The 27,705-nt window shown below is 38.4% G+C and overlaps 2 protein-coding genes across 2 annotated transcripts in view; both read left to right on the top strand.

Annotated features, from left to right (window-relative positions):
• Positions 1-9,896: 9,896 nt before the first annotated feature.
• On the top strand, positions 9,897-10,445 carry LOC116257115 (secreted RxLR effector protein 161-like). The gene has a single exon (XM_031633729.1). The coding sequence runs from the start codon at positions 9,897-9,899 to the stop codon at positions 10,443-10,445; it is 549 nt and encodes a 182-aa protein (XP_031489589.1).
• Positions 10,446-24,054: 13,609 nt separating this feature from the next.
• Positions 24,055-27,705, top strand: part of LOC116257481 (uncharacterized) — a 31,350-nt gene continuing 27,699 nt past the window's right edge. Inside the window, exons 1-3 of the mRNA XM_031634267.2 lie at positions 24,055-24,406; positions 25,026-25,596; positions 26,966-27,104. Of these exons, the coding sequence (XP_031490127.1) occupies positions 24,241-24,406; positions 25,026-25,596; positions 26,966-27,104 (876 nt within the window). The 5' untranslated portion in view covers positions 24,055-24,240. The remainder of the gene's footprint in view (positions 24,407-25,025; positions 25,597-26,965; positions 27,105-27,705) is intronic.

Raw genomic sequence — 27,705 nt, 5'->3', positions numbered from 1 at the left:
TGTAATTAAGAGGATATAGACTTGTATGAATTGTAAGTGCTCACTGGTTCCTATCTTCTTTTGGACAAACTGTATGAGAAGAAGGGCATCAATCATTCGGTGCTTTGTTTCAGAAGGAGAGAATTTGTTTTGTTAGCAAAAGTATGATTATAAATATCCCAAGCGATCAAACTTCATCTTTAATTCACAAAGCAATTCCATTGGATGAGGTTTGGCCTTTCCGTTATCAAGAATGAAATTGTGATTTGATGTATTAGCAAGTGGAAGGGCCAGGCTAGATCCTTACCGGTAGGTACTATTAGTGCAGTGCATCACTAGAGGTTCACATTGGGACGTCTAATATGTGGTCGAAGATGCATGTCGCAGTCTTGGTTCCCTAACAAGGCTTTATAACCATAGGCTAACTTTTCCACTCACATTCACACGCAACTGCCACACATTTGCAGGCGCACACTCTTAGAAACAGAGTCACTCGTAAGGAAACCAAAGCCCATGGAAAACAGAACGAGAAAATAAACTGGACACCAAAAGTTTTAATGTGGTCATCTGGCACTGGCCTACTAAGACTGTACAAATTAAAATCAGAGCGCAGGGAAGCCACAATGCTCTGTTATGAAACAGAGACACCAACAAAAAAAAGGAAGTGTGGCAGAGCAAAAACAGGGAGGCTGAGAGAGTGGGTTACCGCAGGAAAGAAAACCCTAGCGATGACATTATTGACACACCAGCATGGTTATTTGTAAAGATGTCCATACAAATTCAATGATTTTGTTACACGTGCAAAGGAAAAAGGAAAAGAATCATTTTTCAAACTATAAAATAACCAACTCCTTTTGGGACATGGGCATAGAGCAGATAATCATATCACATATGTACATATTTGTATTTGTTTCTTAATACACCCCCTTCATACTAGAGCGTGAAGACGGCATATTTGTATCTGTAATCTAAGAGCTGCCTTGTAATGTACCCCAGTGGGTCTTTGCATAAATCTGTTGAGAGAATGGACTGAAAATGTGATGTCTAAACATGTTATAGTGAAGTAGATGAGTCTACCCACAAAGTATCGATAAATAGATGGTTTTAGCATGAGATTTATCTCACTTAATCGCAAATTCAGTTTTTGTCCATGGATATATGTGATGGCTTAGTATTTAGAAGACCTACCTCATCTAAGATATCACATACATGCTTTGCAAAAGAATGATGCCTTCCTTGAGGTGGGTCAGTTCAATACCGAGAAAATACTTTAAAGGACTAAGGTCTTTCATTTTGAATTGCTTTCTTAAGTAGCTCCTAAAAGTACTTATTTTGTCATCTTCATCACCTGCAATGATTAGGTCATCCACATAAGCTAACACCACAATAAATACCTTACCTCTTTTGTATGTGAATAAGTTGTAATCATTCTTAAACTACTCGAAACCATAGGCTAACATGGCACTTGAGAGCTTTGCGGACCAATTTTGAGGGTGCTTGACAAAGTCCATGGAAAGACTTGCAAAGCTTACATATCCTAATTTCACCATTCTCTCTATAACCAGATGGTAGTTCCATGTAAACATTCTCTTCCAAATTTCATTTAGGAATGCATTAAAAATATCCATCTGATAGCTCAACCAATTCATCTTGGCCACCATGGCAAGTAAGCACCTCATAGTCACCAATTTTGCCAAAGTGCACCTCACCATTAGCCTTATACTTAATTTGATATACTCACTGGCAACCAATAGGCTTTACATCTACAGGAGAGTGTACAAGGATCCAAGTCCCATTCTCTTCTTATAGTGTTATTTTTGTTTGCGTAGCTTCAACCCAACTTGGATATCCAAAGGTCTCTTCATAAGTTTTTGGTTCATAGTGTTGAGAAATTGAGGCAAGAAACTTTCTATGTGGAGGTGGAAAATTGCAAAAAAGACAAGGAGTTGCCTATTGAATAGCTAGTTGCTTGCCCTTTCTCAAGTGACGATGGAGCAGGTGACTATATTTGTAGCACTACATATGAAATGCTTCAATAGGGTGGATGGTGTTCATTTCCTTGAAGATCTTTGTAGAAAAGAAACTTCATTAATGTCTTCAAGGCATGATTGATCTTGAATATTATAGTCACGGGTTTATTCACTATTAGATATTAGGGAAGGTACAATGGCTAAAGCAGATTCTTGCTCAACATTACTAACGGCACTACACAATATTGATCTCCAACATGTTTAAATGGAAATACCAACTCGTTGAATGCAACGTCTCTACTAGAACATATTCTTTTGTTTTCAACATCATATACTTTGTAACCTTTTTGACCAAAAATGTAACCAAGGAAAATACAGGTATGAGCTCTAGTATCAAAATTTAGAGTTTGGTCTTAAATTCTTGGCAAAACATAGTCAAATGAAAACTCTCAAATGAGTATAACTTGGCTTTTAAAAAAAAAAAATCAAATGGCATTATTCCATTTAAGCTTTTAGGACAACTCCATATTGAAATCTTAGAGGCCTACCACATTAAGAATATGGTAGTGGTGCCTTTCCACAACACCATTTTGTTGTGGTGCATGCAGGGAATTTTTATCACAAAAAATTCCTTTTGGAAGCAAAAATTGACTGAACTCATTCTAGAAAAAATTTAAGTTTTTGTCTATTCTAAGTTTCAAAGCCTTTGCATTATAGTTTTTTCTTGTCAAACCAATAAAATTGTCCAAATGTATCCTAATTTCACTAAATAGGTCCATGTATATTTGGAAAAGTCAACCACAATCATTACAAAATAATGAACCCTTGAATTTGAGGCTTGGGTACAGGGACCCCAAATGTGAGAATGCAAGAGGTCTAACACATGACTTGACTTTGTATTAATTAAAGGAAAGAGAAGTCTTGAATTTTTTTTTTATTTGCTTTTTCATTTGACAAACCTCACAAAATGGAACCGACATCTCGTTTTAGAATGACATTTGAAAAAAAAAAACTTTTTCACCGAAAAGGAGGGATGTCCTTGACACATATGCCACATATCTAACTAGTTTTTTTTACAACTTAATAGAAACTGTAATAGCAAAGAATTTTGGTTCAGTTTCCTTAAGGCTTCATGGCAAAATAGAATCCTCCTCGTTCGTTATCTACTCCTGTCGTCATCTTGGAGTTCTAGCCTTATAACACCCAGTTAGATGAGGTAAATGACAAATGTCACTAATTTTGTTTGGTTAATTTGTTGATTGAAGTTAAGTAGAATGTGAACAATGGGACATAATAAACCTTTCATAGAGTGACTAAAGGCAATAGAGAGTGTTCTTTTGGCACATATACTAGTGAGTTATGAAGAAAACGAATGGGAAATGAAAATCTAGTTTAATGGCATTACTTAGGAATTTCAAAGAAAATCATGTTTGGTGCAATGGAGCGTAACAATGATATAGAAATTTGGGTTTAAATGGGACATACTAGCGAAGCTGGCTTGGGAGATGCTGGAGACAAGATGTGAGATATCTCTTTTAGAAGCGACTTCTATTGGGCAAACTCTTCGTGGTTGAACAACTAATTTAGACCCTTGTTGGGTTCTTTTCCTTTCATAGCAGCTGCAATATAAGAGTTTTGGGTATTTAGATAGTTACCGCCACCATCTGAAAATGCATTTTCATTGGGAGTTTTATCGACTCTTGTTTGCAGACTTGGAGTTGAACAGGTACCTTACTAATTTAAAACATCTCTCTTTCATGTGTCCATTTTGACAAAAATATGCACACAAAAAAAATTTGGTATCTAATATTCTTTTCCAAGAAATTTCTGAATTCAGAATATATGGCAGCTAGACTAACATGTCCAGCCAGACAGGATGACAACATCTTAGCCTCTTTGTTTTTCCTCTTGAAGAATGAAAGCATACACTTTTTTTTATTGATGGTAATCTTGCAATAAAATCTGCTCCCTAATGGTATTATATGTTTCATTGAGGTCCATCAAAAAGTGAAAGACCTTATTCTCTTAGAGGTCATTTGATTGCTCCATTAGGACAGGACAGACGACAGGCGTCCTGTCCATTACACTGTTGTCCTGCTCTTATGAACAATGGTGTTCCTTATCCATCGTTTGATTACTTTAGGAACAAAACACTACATTCTTCTTGTCCGACGTTTGTTTTGTATATGTCTGTTCTGTTCGTTATGTCCGTTCTGTCTGATGTTTGTTTTTGTCCAGTCCGATCTATTCGCTTTGTCTGATGTTTGTGCCTCCATGGTTAGTTCTATCTATTTTGGCTGTCTTTTTTGGTGTTTGTATATGTGAATTGTCTGTTTTATTCAGTGTTTGTATCTAGTTTTGGCTATTATATTTATGTGTGGTTTGCAACAATGCCTATGATCCTTCATTGGGTGGAAATTGGCTATATTTATGAGCCTACATTTGTATGGTTACATACATAATTATGTTTGTGATCTGGCATGAATGGCATGAACAAGGTTGCAGATGGCAGATCTGATCTATACGCCAGGAACGTGCTTTCAGCAGCTTCTTTTCTATCACCACCAATCTTGGTTGTTTCATCGGCCTTGGAAACACATTAGAATTCATTTATTTTAACACACACACACATATTGATACATATAAAGTGAACTTGAAATCAATGAAAAGGACAAAAAATTTGAGATAAGAAAAATAAAAAATACAAACTCAAAAGAGAAAAAAAGTAAGTAAAAGAACAGGAAAATATTTGACAAGAGATGGAAAACATGAAGGTTGAATTGTTAAGTATCAAGTGCAAACATCTACGCTAAAGCTGATTTTCTATCACCACCAGTCTTAGTCTTGACCACTGCCAAATGTTAACCCTTCATCTTGAGAAGGAACATCTTTGACATAGCAGCAGCAACTTACATAATATTGAGATGAGATTCAAGAAGGTGCTTATTCACATATGAATACGCATAACGAATTTACGAAGGAAAATAACCAGCTTCACAATCAGGTATCAAGACATGAACAACAGGGTGAAAAAATGCAAAAAGTATCAATTAACGAAAAACATTTTAAATTCATCCAAAAAGTGCCGGTTAAAGATTTGAATATGTATCAGAGTTTGGTGCTCAATTTAAAACTATTCTTATCTTTGTTCACCTAAAAGTTCTTCATAGCTAGCTTGTAGGGTAGTGGTGCCCGTGCCTCGAAACATCAAAGTGTCTTTGACATGCTTGTGCAGAACAACAAGCTCTCATCTCAGGCATTTCAACAAACACTTAATCAGTAACATTGTGTACAAGCACCGGAAGAAGCGAGTTAGATAATTAAGCAGTGTAACAAGGGGAAAGGAGAAAAGAAAAGAAACAAGGGCAGAGTTCCGTGTTGCTTCGACTACCCGACCAACGCCTTCGCTGCCTGGCCAGCCATTCACCAGGTCCATGCGGTTGGTCCAAAGCTCAATTCTAGGGTATACTGTGATAAAATGACGATGGCTAAAGATCACAATGAAAGATCTTCTCCTAAAATCAAGCAATCGGCTGAAGATCAAGATAGAAGATCTCTTCCTAAAATCAAGCAGTGGGCTGAGGATAACAATGAAGAATCAATTCCTAAAATCAAGCAATTGGCTGAGCATAAAGAGTTACCTTGTTTATCCAAATCAAGATCCATGATTTGTGGATCCCAGCTGTAAACGCCAACTATAAATATCAATAAAGAACTCTCTCACCATCATTGAGAAAGTGAGAGGTTTCCCTTTGTCGTGGATGTAGGCTGAGTTTAGCCGAACCACGTTAATTGTTTGAGCATTCTTTACTGTTTCTTTTGTTTTTACATGATATCAGAGCAAAAAGGCATCAGCCAAAGCTTTGGTTTTTAGACCTGCGATTGATGCATTCTTGCTAGTGTCTGAAAGTTGTGCGTCCCTCCTTCACTACAGCCTCACGTTTCACCATTTCAGAAAGTCGTGTGTCCTTCCTTTGCTGTAGTTTTTCTTCTTTTCCTCATTGACAGCATTCTTGCTAGTATTGGAAAGTTGTCTCTCTCTTTTGCTGTAGCCTCACATTTCACCTTTTCAGAAAACCATGCATCTCCCTTTTTCGCAACAGCCTCACTATTGAAAAGTTGTGCATCTCTCATTTGCTGCAGCCTCACATTTCACTTTTTTGGAAAGTCATGCGCCCCCCCTTTTTTGCTGCAGCCTCACGTTTTACTCACTATTGGAAAGTTGCAACGTTCTGTTTCTTTGGCATTACAGCAGGGTTCAAACCTGATCTGAGACGGAAGAAGAGCTTCTCCAATGAAGAAAAGAGAGAGCAAACTGAATTTGGGACTGTCAGGCTGTAATAAGGCAGGTTTCTTGGTGCGCTTTACCTGAACTCTTTCTCTGAGGTACCTACCTCTGTCACTGCTTAGTTAATATACTATGTTATCTGTGAGGCAAATCATTGTGAATATTATGGCTGCTGTAAATTCGACTGAGTCTAGCTCAACCATAGCTCATGTCCCTAATCCAGAAACTCAATGGAATGCTTTTTCCAGCCTAGTTTCTGTTAGATTGGACAAAAGCAATTATTTGATATGGCGCTCACAAATTACTAGTGTGATGAAAAGTCAAGGCTTATTGAGGTACGTTAATGGCTCTTTTAATGCTCCACCCGAATATCTTGATGTTGATCAAACTAAGCCGAATCCAGAATATGATACATGGGAACGTGCAGACCAGTTAGCCTTGAGTTGGATTATGGAGACTGTGTCTGAACCCATTTTACCTCAGCTAATTTCCTACACCTCGGCCCGTCAAGCTTGGTGTGCTCTTAAACAACAATATGCATCACTGTCTAACTTAAGGATCATTTAGTTGAAACGAGATTTACAAAAAAAGGGAGACATGTTCATGGCTGATTACTTGAATCATGTTAAGTTTCTGTATGACTCTTTAGCTGTTGTCAATCATGTGATTTCTGATTCAGATCTTGTTATTTATACTCTTAATGGCTTATCAAGTGAATATGAAGCGTTTATCACCACTATTACCACCTTCAAGCAATTGCCAAGTTTTTCCGAAATTTTTGATATGCTGGTCACTCAAGAAAATCGTCTTCACATTCTTACGCCACCATCATATAATAACAATGATTCTTTCGCTGTCGCCTTTGTTGTCCAACTTGGGCGGGGCCGAGGTAACTTCAACTATGCAGGCCGAGGTAACTTCAACTATGCAAGAGGAAGAGGTAATGGCCGCAATGGTGGCCACAGCTGCAACAATAATAATTATGGCAATGGTGAGCGTGGAAACAATACTCTCAACACCAACTTCAAATCTGCTCAAGAAATCATTTGCCAATACTGTGGTCACAGAAATCATACGGCTCACCAGTGTTACGATATACCAAAGGCGTTTATGGCTATGACACTTAATGTTGGAGCTAATACAAGTCAAGCCAATACTGATGCATTTCCCTCTAATACGACTAATGATAGTCAAGAGTGGTACCCTGATACAGGAGCCACCCACCACATAACAAGCACCAATCAGTCGATGCAAGGTACTACTTCTTACTCTGGATCTGGTTCTGTTGTTGTAGGCAGTGGAGAAAGACTTACTATTAAAAGTATTGGTTATGTATTGCTACCATCTAAAAATACCTCATTTACCTTCAAGAATATTCTGCATGTGCCGACATTACAAAAAAAAATTACTTTATGTGGCCAAGTTTACTAAGGACAACTATTGCAAAATGGAATTCACACCTCATGATTTTACTGTTAAGAATATGCAGACAGGGGAGATAATGCACAGAAGACGACGTCTTAAAGAACGATTATACTTGTGGTCAAATGCTCTTGGAAACACTGCTGCCGCTAGGACAAGGAATAAAGTGCAACATGAAGGTTGCAAAAGCTATCTTTCTATTTCAAAGGGAGTTGTTGATACTTCTGTAGGGAACTCTAATAAGTTATTTGATTTATGGCATAGACGCTTGGGACATGCAAATGTTCATTTGATGAATAAGATGATTGCATCAATATTGATTTCTACTGATTCTATGCATAACAATAAAGTGTGTTCTGTGTGTGCCTTAGCTAAGATGCATCAATTACCTTTCCCTAAAGCAGATTTCAAGGCTTACGCTCTTTTAGAAATGCTTCATGCAGATTTATGGGGACCTGCTCCATGCAAATCTAGGGAAGGCTACAACTATTATTTGGTGATAGTAGATGATTACTCACGCTTTATATGGATCTTTTCTTTAACAAAAAAATCAGAAACTTTTGCTTGTTTCCAGAATTTTCACAAGATTGTTGAGCGACAACTTGAACAGAAAGTAAAAATCTTTCATAGTGATTCGGGTGGATAATTCTTGAGTCACGCCTTTTCTGATTATCTTAATGCTCAAGGCATTCGACGATGGCTTTCATGTCCACACACACCACAACAAAATAGCATTGCAGAGCGAAAACATCGACATATTGTGGAAATGAGATTGAGTATGGTCATCCAGGCAAGTATGCCCACATGTTTTTGGATTGATGCTTTCAAAATGACAGTTTACATTATCAATCGGCTACCTATAATTGACATGAAGGTGACACCATATGCAAAGTTACTTTGTGAAAAACCCCAACTTAAGCATCTTAAGGTTTTGGATGCACTGTTTACTCTCTTGCTGGGTCTCAACGAAAATCCAAACTTGCTCTAAAATCTTATGCTTGCATTTTCCTTGGCTATGCTAAAAGTCATAAAGGTTACATCTGCTATAATCCCTTAGACAAACGTGCCATCACATCTAGACATGTCTTATTTGATGAGAGTACCTTTCTTTATTCGGCATTTCTCCACCAACCACAGCCAACGAAATTACCCAATGGCTAGCGTTCAATCATACCGATCCACCAATAGTCAAGCCTCTTATTTCTCTGTCAAACCCTTGTTCCAACATTATTAAACCATGTAACCAAAATCCTAGCAATCAAGATACCGAGCCTACACCTATTAGAATTGAAACCAATGTTGAACACAATGAACCTCTTCGTCAACCTAAACTTCAACCACCATCGTCACATGCCAACCATATCAGGAGTCACCCTATAGTCACTAGATCTCAAGATGGGACGCGAAGACCCAAACTTGTCTCTTATCTCAGTGAAACCAAGACCCCTATCGAAGACTCTGAACCCATAAACTTACAAGCAGCTCAAAAAGATTCTAGGTGGGCCGATGCCATGTCTAGTGAAATCTATGCTCTTCACAACAACAAAACTTGGGAATTGGTACCTTGTCAGTCTCATTATAATGTTGTGGGTTGCCGATGGATATACAAGGTCAAGCGACATGCAGATGGCTCAGTGGCACGACTCAAGGCTCGTCTTGTAGCCAAAGGGTATAGTCAAAGAGAAGGTATTGATTATTGAGAAACTTTCAGCCCAGTCATTAAAGCTACTACTATTCGTTTGGTTTTATCTATTGCTACCAGTCAGGGATAGATTATTCACCAACTAGATGTGAACAATGCCTTTTTGCATGGCACACTAAAGGAAGAAGTATATATGAGTCAACTGCCAGGATTTGTAGACAATGATCACCCTGATTATGTGTGCAAATTGAAGAAGTCTCTATATGAACTTAAGCAAGCTCCTTGCGCATGGTTTGAAAGTTTGAGCATATATCTCATATCTAAAGGATTTGCAGGATCCAGATCTGATTCGTCTCTGTTCATATATACTTCAACATCATGCATTGTGTACATTCTCATATATGTTGATGATATTATTTTGACAGGAAACTCCTCACTTGAGATACGAAACATCATTCATGAGATAAGTAACAAATTCTCTATCAAGGATTTGGGAAAGCTACACTACTTCCTTGGGATAGAAGTTGAATATAATGGATCTGATCTTTATCTCTAACAAAAAAAATACATAAGTGACATCCTTGTTAGAGCTCAAATGGGAGAAGCCAGAGCCATTGTCACACCAACTGCTCCTAACATATCTCTTTCAAAATTTGAAGGAGAAAAACTCAAGGACGAAACTCTTTATAGAAGCATTGTGGGCGCACTTCAATATGTGACCCTCACACGTCCGGACATTGCATATACAGTCAACAAGGCATGTCAGTTTCTTCATGAACCCACTGATCTTCACTGGACTCATGTAAAACGGATCCTTCGGTATCTTCAAGGAACTCGAGCTTATGGTCTACATATAAAAGCATCCCCACATTGGAAACTTGAAGCATATTCAGATGCTGATTGGGCTGGTTGTCCTGATGACAGAAGATCCACAAATGGATTCGTCACTATGTTGGGTGGAAACATAATATCTTGGGGATCAAACAAACAACATACAGTTGCCCGTTCAAGTACGGAGGCAGAATATAAGGTAATGGTGGGAGCTACTGCAGAACTTACATGGCTAAGGCACCTTCTCAACGACTTACAGGTCCCACTACATGATGTCCCTATATTAAAGTGTGATAATCTGGGAGCCACCTAACTTGCAGCCAATCTTGTTTTTCATGCACGGACAAAGCATATCAAAATAGATTTTCACTTTGTCAGAGAAAAAGTCAGTAAAGGAGAAATTCAAGTTGAATTTGTCAAATCTGAACATCAGATAGCAGATATTTTAACTAAGCCATTACCAGGGCCGAGGTATCATTCTCTCAAAGACAAACTCAATCTTATTGACACAAGTATTGGTTTGAAGGGGCAAGATAAAATGACGATGGCTAAAGATCACAATGAAAGATCTTCTCCTAAAATCAAGCAATCAGCTGAAGATCAACATAGAAGATCTCTTCCTAAAATCAAGCAGTGGGCTGAGGATAACAATGATGAATCAATTCCTAAAATCAAGCAATCGGCTGAGCATAAAGAGTTACCTTGTTTGTCCAAATCAAGATCCATGATTTGTGGATCCCTGCTGTAAACGCTAACTATAAATATCAATAAAGAACTCTCTCACCATCATCGAGAAAGTGAGAGGTTTCCCTTTGTCATGGATGTAGGCTGAGTTTAGCCGAACCACATTAATTGTTTGAGCATTCTTTACTGTTTCTTTTATTTTTACATATTGAGCCTTCGGCGACGGCTATCTCTAGATTTTCAGCACGATCAGCCCCAACACCAGGTCCTAGAACCCCATCGAAAGCGAAACCAGATCGATTGGTAGTGACAGCATCGATAGAATCTCCCACTTCGACATCCTTCAGCTTGGAAGCTTTCCTCTTCCGTTTTTGCTTCCGCTTCTTCTCCAAGAGGAACTAGACTCTGTCATCGGCCAGCTCCTTTGTAATAGTTGCTGATTGCGATCCAGAAAGAAGCCCTACACTTTCTTCGATGCTCTCGTCGGTGAGGAGCTCAAAGGGAAGCTTCCGCCCCCTGGGCCTCACGTCCATGGATGGGATCCTAGCGCGCGCGTGAGAGAGAGAGAGAGAGAGAGAGATGACGATGACGACGGACTTGTTTCCAACGGCTGATGACTGCGGTCTCTCTCTTTCGCTCTATACCATTGCTCTCTCGCAGTAGCTCCTTCGGGGTTGGGGTCGGGGTTTCGTGGCGAGAGAGTTCTGTCTGTACAGAGGTCGTTTGATGGCAATGGAACAGGCTAGAACGGACACATTCGTTCCATTTATTAAAATGTGCATCAAACACCGTCCATAGAACAGAACGGACAGAGCAGACACTGGGACAGGGGTATATATTTCTTCCCTGTCCCGTACCGTTCCATGGTTAACCACAGAACTGACAGGACGCTTTTACGCTCGAGCTCACCTCCCTCTCTCGATACTCATCTCTCTCTCATTTTTCTCCATGAGTCCCTTGCACACTGCTCTTCACTGATGCTATGGAGATGATCAGATGAAGTCTGTCTCCCCCATTACTCACCATGAGTCACTGCTCACTACTCCTCACAATGCACCAGTGACGATGTCCAATGATCGATTGCTATTTGCACTCTTTCTCCCTCTCAGTATCTGGATTTCTTGCCCATCTCTTGCTGCTTACCGTGGTTTAGCAAATATGGTTGTTCTTCACCATCTATGTTCATGCTTCTCCCAATCTCCATCCTCCAAATGAGGGGTTTAGGACATAATAGAAGGCTCTGGTCTCCTACTCTAACCGATGACCATGATCTGGAGCTTCATGAGAAAGCCATCGAGTTCTCTCACTCATTCTCTTTCTCTCCAGCTTCAGCCCTAAATCTCTGAGATGCTTCATTTGCAGCCCTTCGATGGCTCACTTTAGCCTTAAATCCATGGAACGCCTCATCGACAGCCTTTCCTAAATCCATGAAATGCCTCTTTTGCAGCCCTTCAATGGTATGCTTCAGTTCTAAATATGTGGAATGTCCCATCTAAAGCCTTTTCATAGCCAGCTTCATATCCGTCAAATGACAAATTTCAACCCTTCGACGGCCAGCTTCATCCCTATATTCGTGGAAGCCCTTCTGCAGGTAGGGCAGAGATTTCTCGCACTCACTCTGTCTTTCTTTCTCACTCATTGTCTACTTCGCTCACTCAGATTGTATTTTAGTAGCAACAACATATTTGCAGCTCATTTGAAGTTATGTATCAAGACTTGCACTCCACGTGTTTGATGGAATGTTTGATCTATGGGACTCTTTTGACAATAAAATATCTCATGATCTTGCTATGATTTTTTTTGAAATTTTTAGATTCCTGATGTTGGTCCTTGATGAATGATGAAAATCTCACTCTGTAAAGTCAGTTCTTGTCCATGCGAAGGAATTTTTATCACTCGAACTGTGCCTATAAAGCGAAGAAGCAAAATCAGTCAGTTGCCATTCTTGGCTTTCACTCTGCAGACATCTTAGATTTTCGTCACACCAGGTGATACCACATTATGATGGACAGATTTCAGAACGTAAACAGAGGTTAAGCTCCCCTTGAGTCCTTTCCACCAAAGAAGGGAAAAGTGAAGGCAAACATTTGAAAGAAAGCTCAAGGCAGCAGTTTTCTGCTAGAAGATTCATGATTCCATGGCTGCTGTAAAGTATTATGGGTTGTCATCGTCATCTTTGAGGGGTAAAAGTTGACAGATATTGAAAGAAAAACTATAAAATATTATGTTCTTTATTTTTTCTTTTGAATGCAGTCCGTATGGAATCTAAGTGAAAATTTGGTGATAAACAAACAAGAAGTGTGTAATGAGTGCTTTTGTACTTTGCCTTATACTCTAGATTCTTGTAAAAAGGGCATGACTTCGTTCAAGTCTCAGCAGATCATTGTATTCAGTTCTATAGCTTAAGCATAGTATTGGGAAACAGGTCGAGTGAACTTTCTTTGAACGAACTTTCATGGCAATGACAGATCAACAGTCTGTTTGAATTGATCATCTCTCTCTATATCTCTCTCTCTCTCTTTATATATATATATATATATATATATATATATATATATATATATATATGGAGAGAGAGAAAGATATATATATATATGGAGAGAGAGAAAGAGAGAGAGAAGGATATATATATATATATATATGAAGAGAGAGAGAGAGAAGGGAGTGAGAGAAATTTCTAAATCTTGATCCATTGACATATCTCAATTTACATTAGATTGACATAAATAAAACATATTGCAGACAAATTTTCATTTTATCTTTCATAATTGTAATTAGTTTTGTTTATTATGCGAACAAACAAACGTTAGGACGAACACAACAGACAGAACAGACACACACGAAACAAACGCTGGACAAAAGAGCATAGTGTTTTGTGTCTAAAATCATCAATCGGTGGACAAGGAACACCATTGTCCAAGAGGACAGGACATCCTGTCTGTCCTGTCCCAATGGACAGCAATCAAACGACCTTTAAGAGGGTTAGCTCGAAACAGCATGAAACAATATAACAATTTATACTCTTGTCCTGGTGTCTGTCGTGTCTAGTCTGTCCTGTGGATAGTGTTTGATGAAAATTTTGATTAGACAGGACACACTTGTTCTGTTTCGTGTGTCTTGTGGCCATCAAACGACCTCTTAAAGTTTAACAACTCAACAACCATCGTATTCAAGGTCCACATGTACACACTGACAAAATATCATAGGATGCCAACTCCTCCCAGTATGACTTAAGCTTGGCATAATAAGCAAATATAGAAAACGACTGGTGAGTTATCTGCACATTGCAGATTTTAATTGAAAGTTTCTCGGCAGTCGGCACAAGACTCTGAGAATAGCTCTCCTTCAACTCATACCAAACTTCCTAAGCAATGGTAGTAAAAATAATGCTATCAACTATGTCTTTGGAGATAGAGTTAATTAATTATGCGACACCACAGTGTTGCAGTGGACCTACAAAACTTACTACTCTACACTTGTGGATGTAGTATAGGTAAAGAACCATCAATGAAGACATATTTGTTCTTAGCAATGAGTATCATGATCATGGAGTGACTCCATGTCGCATAGTTTTCTTTTGTTAAAGGTTTTGAATCAACAATTGCACCTGGCTTATCATTGTGTGCAGAAAATAAAGATTGATAGGCTCTATTGGAGTATCTATTGCTTATGTTGATGACGATGGTGGAGGGTTTTGAAAAGAAAGGAGAAGAGCAAGTGAGAGAGAATGAAGAGCGGAGGCCTGGGGCTTCTAGCGGGGATGTTGGGCAAGGTTGGTTCTCCTCCCCTACTGAGAACAATGGAGATCGAGGTGGAAGGGGGGACTTGAAGAGATGACGCGGGAGGCAGATTTCCCCTCGCAGGGGATAGTATAGGGACAAGCTAATGCTAGGAATTTGAGAGGATCAGCAGAAGGTCTGCATTCATGGGCTCAAATAGTGGAGGCCCTGGAGGGCAACGTGATATCTGCCATGAGGCAGATGAGATTCCTCCACTGGAAGCTCGTGAGGTTCAAAGGAAGAAAAGATCGTTTATACTGAAGGACGCATTCCAGAAGCTGATCAAGCCTTTTGAGCACTCTGCCATTACTGTGCTAGCAGGAGGATTGGGAGGGGTAGGATTGACTATGCTTTTGTTTTTTATTCTCTTCGAGAGCAATGGAAAGATTTTGGAAATGCCAAGTTTACAGTAAGGGCAGCTTCCTTATCCATGTTGAGAGCGAGGATGCCCTAAACGGCATCCTTGCTCCAAGGAGATGGTCTGTGGGGAAGAGGGCTTGTGGCAAATAGATGGAAACCAAGGAAGCCATTGAAGGTTGAAGCCCTAAATTAGTGAGGTTATGGCTTCGGTTAGTTGATCTCTCGGTGGAGTTTTGGTATGAACGATGCTTCAGGGATTTGGCTTCCATGATTGGGGCCAGATTTGTGGGCATTGGTAGCTTTACCAAGGCCATGGACAGGAATGGTTTTGCTCGCTGCCTGGTGGAGGTACTGCTTGGCTTTATGGCAGTAGAGGAGATGGAAATAGAGGTGGAAGAAGGGAAGGTTGTATCGCAGGTGATTGAATATGAGTCAAAGAGAGTTTTTCAATGCATGTACCTCCACCAGCCACTCGTTCGTGAACTATGATGCTCAAGGCAGGCTCGACCAAAGCAGCCCAGAGAAAGGGACGAGTAGAGCATGGTGGGTATGGCAAGGAAAGCACCAAAATCTCAACAGAAACCCATTAATAGTGGGTATATAAGACCACAACCTAGCAATCAATTTTAAGTGCTCCAGGAACCTGCAGTGGGAGGTACATAGAAATGAAAATGTCGTTAGCAGTGCAGCTGCAAGATGGGGGGAAGAGGAGTCAGTGGCCGCCGCAGCAGCAGCAAGAGCAACCGTTGGATCAGGAGACAAGCACAAACGAGGTGATGGATGTTGGCGTAAAGAAGTCCGGCGAGGTGGCTGCTAGAGAACAGTAGTCCGTTGGGCCCTGATAATCAGGATACTAGGATAAAATTGTGTTTCAACTCTACTAGAAAACATGGAGGGGAATCTATCACAGCTAAAGCAAAGAAGAAATCTTTGAAGTGCAAACAGGTCCGCTCTTTCAAGAAGCGGGCAAGACGCTCCAAGGGGAAAGATGTGCTTAAAGAAACTAATTCCGATGTCCAATTGAAGCTAGGAAGGGAGTAGGGAGGATACATGGATACTAACTAGAAAGGTGTTTTCAACGGGCTGGATGGACGCAGCTGTAAATCTGAATGTGGGGTGGCTTCCTTGAATGGTAGTTATATATAAGGGAAAGGAATGGAGAATATGAAGGCACCGGATGCCAGTGTTGGAGTCATTGCCCTTGGTCCACCTCCCACTACTCGTTACCATGCGGGTGCTTGCATGAAACGTGAGAGGCTTGTCACAAGCCTCTGCCCAGCACGACCTGCAAATAATTCTTGATAAGCTCAACCCTCAAATCACCATTTTGTTGAAAATCAAATTAACGAGAGAAGGTCTCACAAGTTGTCTCTCAAATTTTCATCCCTATGTATCATTTCAAATATTGACGTTGATGGGTTGTGGGCCAAAATTTTGGTTCTATGGCAGCATTTGGTGCCGGAGCTTAGAAACTGAAGTGGGAAAACTAGCTAGGTTCATATGGGGTTAGGTCCAAAGTGACAGAACTTGACTTCGATGTTGTTAACTTAGCCCCAGCTTCAGAATCCAAAATGATTTTGATTGAACTTAGTTCAACATTGAACTGCATAAATAGCCCCCATATATGTGCCAGAGATTTTAATTTTATTATGAAGGCAGAGGAGAAAACTGAGAAGGCTTCCACTACAGCGACATGCAAAGCCTTCTTTTGCTTTGTAGCTGCTTGCTCCCTAATGGAGGTGAGCGACACCCAGTATAAGTTCACCTGGTCAAATAACAGGGAAGGCTCATAAAATGTTATGAGCAGAATTGATAGTCTTCCTCGGTTGAAAGTCTTTCAATAAAATGCGAGCGTGCTGGCTTTGAGCGATCATCGTCAGATCAAAATGGTATTTTATTGACAACAAGGCCAAGATGTAAATAGGTAGTTGGCAGATCAGTCTTCAAATATTATTCCTATTGAAAGGACTTGAAGGGCAGTACAGAGACTATTGAACTCATCAACATCATAAAGAATCATCAAAATTTCATGCTCCGATCGAATTTGAAAAGAATCAAACGGTACCCATTTGGGATTTGTTATGCATAACTAAACAAGAGCTTCATCAGACCGCATTCACCTACCAGCATTTCAATCATATTGTTTGCCACCAGGCATGAGCAACATTAAATTGTATCCAATCTCTGCTACTTGTTTTTTATACAGAGAACGTGCATGTAATATTGACCCCAAATACATAGATGACTGCTACATGATTGTGCTTGGAAGATTCAGGCAACAAATTGAGGATGAATTTGTCAACTTGGTTAATTTTCAATTTTCCTTCCTGTGATTGCTTCTATCTGTTTTTTCAGCCTATATGATCTAAGCTAAAATGCTTCAAGCTCAGATGGGCTTATTTTGGTAAAACACAGTTGACCCATAAGAATTAAACATAATTAAACATAAGATGCTTGTGTTTTCCAAGCTTAAATTAGCTAATAATTAACTTCAAACATGATCAACTGCGCCCAATATTAAAAGTATGTATGTTTGCTCTCTGTGCTGGTAGATGAACCAAGGGGTTGAAGAATTAGAAATGGTTGGCAGGGACATAAGCCTTACAAGGTGGAACTGAGCAAAGGGAGAGCCAAGGAGGATGACATGGGCCATGTTCTCCCTAAATTTTTGAAAAATTAAAATTTTAGTACTGAATATTCTGGAAATTTTAATTTGGCTTTGGTAAACATTTTGAAAATTATATAATGCTCCCCTTTAAAAAATGTTGGCTTCCCCACTGGAGCCGAATACAAAAATATTGTGCATGCATGTCTGTGTGTTATATAGTTAACTGTTATATGTCATCAAATATTATTTTTATCCCAACATGATGTAAAAACTGTGCTGAATCATAATCATGATCAGCTTGGGCTTGATCCGGCTCATGCTGTCCTTCGATTCGTTAGATCTTCACAAATAAGGAGAAAAAGACTTACTCATCTCACTTTGTTCGATTACCAGCTGCAGTTTATTGCTGCGAAGCACCTTAACTATGGCTTAATTACAATATCCCTGTAGCATATTTGATTCATTGATGCATAACGATTGAGAGTAATGATAAACATGTTGTGTAGAGCTGTGTCCTTCTTGTTCATGTTAGGAATGAAATGCTTTTTGAGATTGGCCTCATCATTCTATTAAAACATGTATCTACAAAACTTGAGCGGTGGACGTGTTACTCATTGAAGATACTACCGATAGGTTGCGGGTCCTTGTCTAGGCTGACCCAGTTGTCTTGGCCAATGATCGGTGGTCATTCATTACCACAAATGCGTGGGGACCTGTTTGTTCATCTTAACCAAGGGCATGGATGGGCTACATAAGTTGAAAGCCACTGCACAAAATAGACAGACGGATCTATCAGAAATATTGAGCCATACCGATCGAGTTAGTAGGGAATTAAGTCTTGGCAGAATGACTTTTGCTAGGGACCAATCAGAGCTAGAGCGGCCTCCAATCCATACAAAACTCAATGTTGGCGGTACTTTGGGGAAGCGTCATGGGGATTTGGCAATTATCATCAATGATTTGGTATATCTAATTATTACTGAGATTTAAAATGCTATGGAAATTTATATGATGTCGTAGGTTGCAATAGTTTCTTACCAATTTCATGATTTGATATATTTAAATATAGCAAATATAAACAGTTAGATTGGCATAATTAAATGAGTAGATGGAACAGATATAGGTCCTTGCCCAAACTGATGCTAAATAATTGATATGGTGTAGGTCTGGCCAACATGGTAGTTAGATAGGGACGACCTTGTTGCTAGGGCGTATTGGGAAGAGGCTCCCTGGGTGGGATCGTCTCTCCTTAGAATAATATCCTTGAAAGATTTTGGATCCATTCACATGCATCCATATAAGCAAAATGCCTGAACGCAAAATTAATCAAGTTTACTATTTGCATGATACTTGCCGCCTCCATCTATGTGGATACATCTGATTTTCTTTCCAATGACATTTTCAACATGGTTCTTAGATTTTTGGTACACATTTAAAGCTTCATACTAAAGGCTGGTTCCAGTGCTTCAAGAAGCCTCGTTTTGGAAAATTGAGACGTTTACAAGACATTGGATCTAGGTAGTTTAGGTCTGGGTTATGGGATTTGATGCAAAAACCCATTGTTAGTTTGATTAAATCACATATAACACGATATTTCCCTGAATTCTGCTCAAGAGCCCTGCAATGCCTGCACATCCAAATATGGTGTCTCCCTCGCAATTTATCTATACGGATTAGTCCGGGGGAGTCATCACTTCACACTCTAACAACTTTGTTTGATTGCTAAGAGTGTCGAGCCGTGAAGTAGGGAGTAAAGTCAGATGAGGCAAAGACATTCTGAAGAAACCTTTGTGAGAAGATAATTCCTCAATTAGTTTTGGAAGAAAGGAGGGATAAAGCAGTAGGAGAAAAATAAGGCTTCATTGATAGGTCCTAATCTTAACAAGATGGTCCAATTAACAAGCTAGGGAGAGTTCTATGTCAAAGTCCATCAGGTTGAATCAGTAGTGTTTCCCCATCCTTTGGGATCATCATAGAACATCCAATCATGACATATTGGGTAAATTTTTGGCAATTCCAAATCAATCCTAGACAGGGGCGGAGGGAAGCAAAAAAAATATATACTATTCGGCCTCCTACACAAAATTCTGAAAAATATTGTTTGGCTCCTACACAAAATTTTGAAAATACTATTCGGCCTCCTTTAGAAAAAAAATTCTTTCTCTGCCCCTGATCCTAGACAAGTTTGACATGCCTGGGGTTGTGGCACAGGCGCCCATGATGAATAAGTCTGGCTCTCTCTCTCTCTCTCTCTCTCTCTCTCTATATATATATATATATATATATATATATATATATATATATATATATACACACAAGGATATCTCTGCCCCCTACATAAGTTTGTCTAATAGTGCCATCAAAACATTTCCTATAGAACCTACTAGGCCGGATAGCAGGGTGGCATTCTATGGGATACGAATCTCACATAGGCTAACTAGGGGCAGTGCAATAACTCATACTCATACAGCTATAGAATGTACCCCGAGTCAAGTTAGCCCCACCCACATGCATATAATAGAGATAGGTATTAGTCTTGCCCATGACCTATATATGTAGTTCATTAACCTAAAATTAACCACAAATATTTCTACACACATGTGAAAAATAATGTAAAAAATGCTAACTGCATTCAAAATTAACAATAAAATTACATAAAAATTAAGAAAAAGCACACAAAACAAACTCCTTCCTGCACAAATCAGGAAATCGGGATCAGTAGGTTCTAACAGATCCAAACATTTCTCATGCACAAATAATGTCCTAAAATCACGAAAGAAACCATGTACTTGAACTTAAAAACAGAAAGGAACATATAGAAACACCCAAAAATCTGTTTCCTATATAAATTAAAATTCAGACTGGGGAGGTCAAAAATCAAGGGTAATAACTTTCTGTTTTCTAAACAATAGAAAGATAGAGAACTTTAAAATTTTGTAACAAATAAATTATATCCCCAAAATTCTGAAAACTTGATAAGTAGATTTTACACTTGTAAATCTTACTGTTTCATAAAAATCAAAAGGAAAATTTGCCTCTAATACGACGTTATGGAGTTCACAATGCCTGCCCTGAAATAGGAATAGGAAACTACAGTTTTTAACTAGCTTCAAAATTTTGATCAGAATGGAAGCTTTTTGGATCAGATTTTTCACCAAACTAAAATTGTTTTGACTCTATATGTATCTGAGATAACAAATCAAAAAATTATAATTTTTCAAACTGGTTTAGTACTAGTGAAAATAAACTCTCAGCTTGTTCAAAATCTTGTCAAAAGATAAGGAACAAGAAAACCACTAATCTATGCACTATAAAACAAAAAAGAACAACTTGATATACTCTATAAAAGACTAAACAGCTAACCTGCACAGTCTGCTATGCAAAATAAGCTAAGTAATCAATTAAAAGATCAATAAACAAAAAAATCAACAATTAACTACTCTAAAACCCACCCGTCCTATTCTCTGCTTGCTCAACTATCAAGAAAAATTGAAGGAGAGAACAAACGGAAAGCTGGTGCTCTAAATTTGAGAAAAACATGCACTGTGCACTAGATACATGAGGCGTATATTTAGTAATTATTTCAAAAGTTTATAATTGTTAGTTGTGAAAGTAACCAAAAAATGCACTTGTGCTTCACCATTCCCTAGCCATAGAACCAAATCTTTGATGTGGTCTTGATAATATATGGACTTTTAAACAGAATTTTTAACAAAAATGGGTGGAAACCACACAAGAAATAAATGAAACTATATTGAACTTCCATGAAATGCTAGGTTGATCCCAAGGAATGAAATTATGGAGGAGATAAAAGGAGTAGTTTATTGCTTTCACTTGCAAAAACAAGGTTTTACTGTCCACTGCTCTACGTTACGTAGTGTATGGGCAATTTACCGTTAGTGATTGTTTACCATACAATGATAGCTTTTTACTGTTATGCATTTATTAAAAGTAAATAAGAACCTAAAGTTCCTTGAGCAGTTTAGTTAGCGAGATATGTGAGTTCCTATAAAACCAAAGATACCACTTGGGGTCCGACCATTTAGTGATTTGCGAAGCATAGCAACTTAAGCAAAGTGATGCAATCTCGAAGAATTTTTCAATAATTTGCTACAGACTGCCAATTTACTTTTTTCCATACAATATATATCTAAAGCTAACGAAGTTCCTTGAGTCTAACGAAGTTCCTTGAGTACCTAGAGTTGTATAAGCTCCCATAGCAAATCTAAACAACTATTACATGATTCTAAAAAAAAAAAATTCACCGGAACTAGGAGACTGAATGGGTTGAAGACAGGAGAGGAGATAAATGTAGGTAGTCGTAGTAGCCGACACCAACACACAACAATGAACAGCTTAATAATGGTGACCTACGTGATTGTTTGAGGAACTCGCGTACTAGAAATTCTTTCTTCTCTAGTGAAAACTTGAGGGGTCTGGTCATGAAAGTTTGGTGAGGGTTCTTATAGTGAGGATGTAGCTGGGGCTTAGAGGCATTTTTACCTGCTTTGCTGGTAATAAAGGAGAGTGTGGAAGATATTAATGCTACCATATTGATGGCCTTTTATGTACTTGTATCCAAGCATCATATTTGTTGAACTTCTTAATGATGGGGCATTTACATCTTTAAATTAAATTATCACATCAGTTGAAATTTTCAAGTGGAAGTGATATAAGACACATGGTGTCCGTAGGGACCCCTGAACACTTAAGTCGTTTGTTCAAGGGTCAATGTGCCCTTTTGGACAATAAAGTTAACAGTTTTCTTTGTACATGTAAAATGTGTGAAATTTGCTACTTTAGTTAACTGGATTTACAGTTGCTAATAATTTCTTAGATCCAAGTGCAATCGAAAGTATTTATTTGCCCAAGCTACCAAGAAGAGCAAACTAGGTCATATTTATACTAACCTCTGTTAATCCATTGTCAATCCTAAAAATCAAGCCATAAAATGTATTTTCATAACTTGGGAATGTGCCATTGAATAGCTTGTTTGGATGTATAGACTAGATTTCATAACTTAAAAGAATTTACATTAACGAACTTAAGTTTTATGGACTCGCAAAATATTGGTAGACTAATCCAAGATTAGGTTTAGAACATGAAAATCGCCAGTTAGGATTGAAGAAAGATCGAAGCTTGGTTGTCAGGTCTACTTCTATCATCAAGTTATAAGTGAGATTTTGGTTTTATAAGGAGTCACTGATCTCCGAATACAAGTAAATATTCTTATTCTGCTAATAAAAATCAGGGACACCCCCGCCCGCTTCCCCGAAAGCGTGGTTGCAGAGGAATCTCTGACCACAAACAAAATAGCTCACTGTAGTTAGTTTTCAACAAAAAACATTGATCAAATGAGAAGGTGGGTGGACCTCTTGTATCTTTATTTCTTTCTCCTTTTGTTTTTCCCTTTTTCCTTTGGTATACTTTTAAACATTTTGGCTTACTTGATCATTGAGACATGAAATCAAAGTCCTTGAAAGCCATGAGGGGCAAAGCTCCCATCAATGTTTTTTAGTACATCATTAGTGTGTTAGGAAATCTCATAAAAATGGACTTGTAGAACATCTCATAACACAAATAAGAATGAATGATACATTAAAACTATATTGTTTTTTCAAAAGAGGTATTAGTTCCTTCATGCGTACTTTAGTTAATTATTTCAGTTTTCTACTGATTGCTTCAGCTATAGGCCCAGTTCTTTTTATTGGCCCGAGCAATATATGACTTATAAAAAAGATTAACTGAATGCACAAGCAAATCAGGAGATTGAAAATCCAGATTTCTATAAATTCCATTCTAGGTATTCTATGGTTTTACTTCCAAAATCAATTGAAAATTCTTGGGAGTTGAGGTTACTTATTTAGATTAGGGACAGATATTAACTTTTCTCCTTTCCAAACCAGCTCAAAATGATTGAGGATTTTCATTTGGAATCGTGTTAGGTCTAATTCTTTTATTTTAACTGGATTGTAGTTAATGCCTATTTACAATATAGAAAAGGTGGTCAGTGAATTCTTTATTAAGATTTCGTTTTTTTTTTTTGTTATTGACTATCTACAGTTCACCTTTATGAGGTATTTTATTTCATTGATATTTGTAAATCAAGTTAATGGGATTCAATACAAAGTGGCATCACGCTCTGTAAGATTTGAACCTGACGTTGTTTTGGCGACCTAGGCTCCACCAAAGTGAACTAAGAGCGCTTTTTCATGACAAGAAATCACTTGATTGTTTTTCCCAGTACTTCTTAGCTGGCATGTGGTATCATTAAAGGATAATAATAATCATGACAACCCAATTTCATTTATACACAAAGAAAAAGAACAAAATGAATCTTCCACATAGTGTGGATCTTCGGAGCTTATTCGTAATAAAATTAAAGAAATATATCGAGGAGGACCAATTTTGAAGTATGCCTATCATGTTATAACGTAATATCCAGACTTAAATTTTATTTTCAAGGCTTAAGTTTCATTGTTAACGTGTGACTTCCGAAAATGAACTTCAGTCTTGCAAAGCGTTGCAGACAATGGGAGGCTCCTTCCTGCTGCGTTCCTTCAAGTCATTGCTTGAGAAAAGATGGACGATCACGAATCAAAGATTGAAGACGGAAAATCCGTGAAGCGGGGTCCACGCTGTGAGAAGTCGCTTGCCTTCTCTTGCCGGGACGCGCCATGACGGCGAGAGCCTGCAGGCTCGTTTGGTCTTCGGCGTTGTTATCGGATTCTGGGTTTGCCAGGCGAAGATGGTCGTCGAGTTTCTTTCGTTTCTTCACCCCCACCCTCTCCTCGTCTGGCTTCTGCAGTTCCCGCTCGACCAGTATCCGCATTCGAAACGGTGGTATGCGGAGCTCTTTCTCTTTCTCTCTCTACAAATTGGGTATTTCGACTAATTTCAGTGAAATTTCAACTGCGTGTCCTAGTCGACTTCATGTCACTCCATTTCATTTGTTTGAAATAATGACAATAGGCAACGATGAATGGAGAGTTACTCGAAATTGTACACAGAGAAAACTGCCATCTTCAATGGTGAACTTTATCGCGACACCGAAGCTCAGTTTGTCTTGTATGCATGTATATGTGCTTGTATGACTAGTCTAATTTATTTTTTTCAAGGAGCTTTTATGTTATGATAATGAAAAAGAAGTTGTTATTGCTCATATGGTCAAAGTTTCATGTCCACTATGCGTTCTTCTTTCACTGTCGTTTTTACTCATATAGAGCATTAGTTACTGTTGCTACCGAGACATATTCAATTTATTTTTTGGTGGTTAACTTCTAATGTTTGGTTCAATGAGCATGGAAGTTTCAGTTTTTCCTCGTGTAATTAAGTTTTAGTGTCCCTTTATTGGTGATAAAAGGATAGATTGGTCTGTTCTTCTACATACGTTCTTTGGATGCTTGTTCTGAAGGCTCCGCTGTTTACGCTTTAGCCTTTAAGCTCGTCCTTTGGAACATAGGTTCAAGGTTGCGTGCTACTCTGGCAAGTTCAGTTTCTGAGGAGGCTGGAGATAATATTGACCTGGCCACCACTATTTATGAACAAGTTGCTGGAGATGCTGACTATCCGGTCTCGATGTTGGCGGAAGAAGAAGCTCATGGAATGGTTAAGGAGAGCCATCTCTGTGGCTCCAAGAATGCAGTCGAGGAATTGCTTGGCAATGCTGAGAAGGTAAGAGGATTGATGAGAATGGAGAGAAAGCCTGATTTAAGCAAAGCTGATGAGCCCGTAGATATGTCATGTAGTCAGTTGGTAGAAGATGCTGCCGGGAAACGTTGGTTTCCATATCTTGATGCATTCAGAACAGGGGACACAACGTTGACATGTGCAGAGATTCTTGAATCAATTGAACCTCGTCTCTTGTATGCCCGGAAAGAAAGGCTTAAAAATGTGGTGAAGAATAGAAGCTACTCTGTCTGTCTTGTGGTTGAGGGGCTTACAGACTTTGGAAATGTGTCTGCTGCATTTCGTTCAGCAGATGCACTTGGGTTTCAGTCAGTTCACGTGATCTCCAGAGATAGCTCAAAAAGGTGCACCATGCTGTGAGGTGAAAGTAAATTTCGTTTTTGCTTAAATGAATATCTGTTCCATGGCTATGTAAATGAATGCAGTGCTAGAAAAATGAAAACCATGAAGCCTAGTACAGGGGAAGGTGGGAACTTTTCACATATTTTACTGAGTAGCTTTTGCTATTAATTGGTGGCTCAGTACATTAGAAAGTGAAGACTGTTTACTTTATTAACCAATACTAGAAGGTTAACTGGAAATATTTTCACGTTGCATGATGATTTTCGTTTCTCAATGGGAGACTGAAAATGACATAAGGGAATACTTGTGCATATAATATAATTAGAACATTTAACCTCTAAATATTTTCAGAAAGAGAAGAGGACCATCACATGGTGTTACTTCACTTGAAGAACATAGATGTGCACATGGTTTGACCTTGTTACAACAACAGAGATGCTTACGTGCTTGCATGTATTCATACTGCACACATACACATGCACGCACCTGTACCTAGGCAATGCCTCTCTCAATAGATTGTCAACAAACTAAAAAAACTGTGGATAGTTTTCAGTTCAGGCATATATTGCTGGGCAGATCCGCCATTTATTTGTTTGTTAAGAAGATTTTGGTTAGTAAAAAAGAAACATGAGGGCATATGAGTAAGGGAGAACAAAAATTAAAGTGATATAATGTGGAACAAAAAATCTAAATCTTTTGAGTTAAATAATGTGCTAGTCGACAGACAACAAAATAATCAAAGGAATATGAGTTTTGGAAGATGAAAAATTAAGATGGTATATGGGAAGAAGAATCTATTCAATCTAAATCTTCTGAAAGCTAAGATAAATATATAAAGTAGTCAACCAAATGTTTCCTTAGTGTATTTTATTTCTTAAAGGCATTTCTCATGTATAGCAATGTAAGAGTTAGGGTATTGGATGATCCTTTTCTCTCTGATATACATAACCTTTATGCCACCTCTATCACATCTACTTAGCTCTGAAACTGAACCTGCCCATGCTGATGACGATGATGCAATGCAAATTGCCATTTAAGCGTACCTGTTGCAGACTCCTCTATTTTCCCTGCTCTTTCCTAAGGGTTTGGCAATTCATCATTGCCATAATTTTGGTAGATCACTATGCATTTCTTGTAGGATGTCCTCCATTATTGTTATTAGCTTGAATTTGTGTTGATTTCTTTTGGATAATGTGTACTTCCTAATATGAGCACACTTCTTTGTTGCATTTTGGCATGCATATAAATTTCATGTCAATATTTTTGTTTTGTGGTCCTTATTGATTTGATTTTTCAAGTTAGCATCCTTTAAATATGCTTTGCTTCTTTTGCTATCTGTTTTTCCATCATGTCTGTGTTAATTAATTTTAGGTATAGAGAGAATCGAAATGTTAGTATGGGATCAGAGAAATGGTTGGACCTTGAGCTTTGGAACTCAACTCAAGACTGCTTCAAAGTGTTAAAGTCACGTGGATATCGAATTGCCACAGCTTGTGTTGGAACTGATGTGGTACTAATGCTCTAGAACATGCATTTTCTCAAATTTTCTTGTATGACTATGATTGTTAATCTCTTGTTCAATATATGTGGATCGAACATAGTATCTTTAGGTCTGAAAGTTTGACTATGATATGATAACTGTGAGAAGTGCTGTCAAAAGTGCAATCCAATTAAATATTCCATGTACTGTTGTCATTACATGCAGATACACAAACATGCACCTTCACACACACACGTATATAGGGATATAGGGAGAGAAAGGGAACATGCAGCATTGACAACCTATTGTGATTGAATTCATCAATCACACTCTATTTATATTCTCATTTATCTAGAGAAAAATTTGCTCTAGATCATTAAATTTTGGTTCCTAGACATGCTTCTCATAAATCTATAGACTCAATGGTCCATAATATTGCATTTGGAGCATCGTGATGAAGAGACATATATAAATATTGAGAATACAATGTTTCAAAATATATTCATCACGAAGATGACTATGAGGAGCCAATATTTTGGATAAGTTAGACTGAAAAAATATTGAGAAAGAAAACCATTGATCATCACCTGTATCTTTTTATAAATGTGTTGATGAAATTTTAAAATCAACA

This window comes from Nymphaea colorata, chromosome 7 (assembly GCF_008831285.2).
Source record: "Nymphaea colorata isolate Beijing-Zhang1983 chromosome 7, ASM883128v2, whole genome shotgun sequence".
Lineage (NCBI taxonomy): Eukaryota > Viridiplantae > Streptophyta > Magnoliopsida > Nymphaeales > Nymphaeaceae > Nymphaea > Nymphaea colorata.
The sequence above is the reverse complement of the archived record's forward strand: the minus strand, read 5'-3'. Positions and strand labels throughout refer to the sequence as shown.

Coding starts and splice junctions, on each gene's coding strand:
- LOC116257115 (XM_031633729.1), top strand. CDS start 9,897: ATGGGAGAAGCCAGAGCCATTGTCACACCAACTGCTCCTAACATATCT.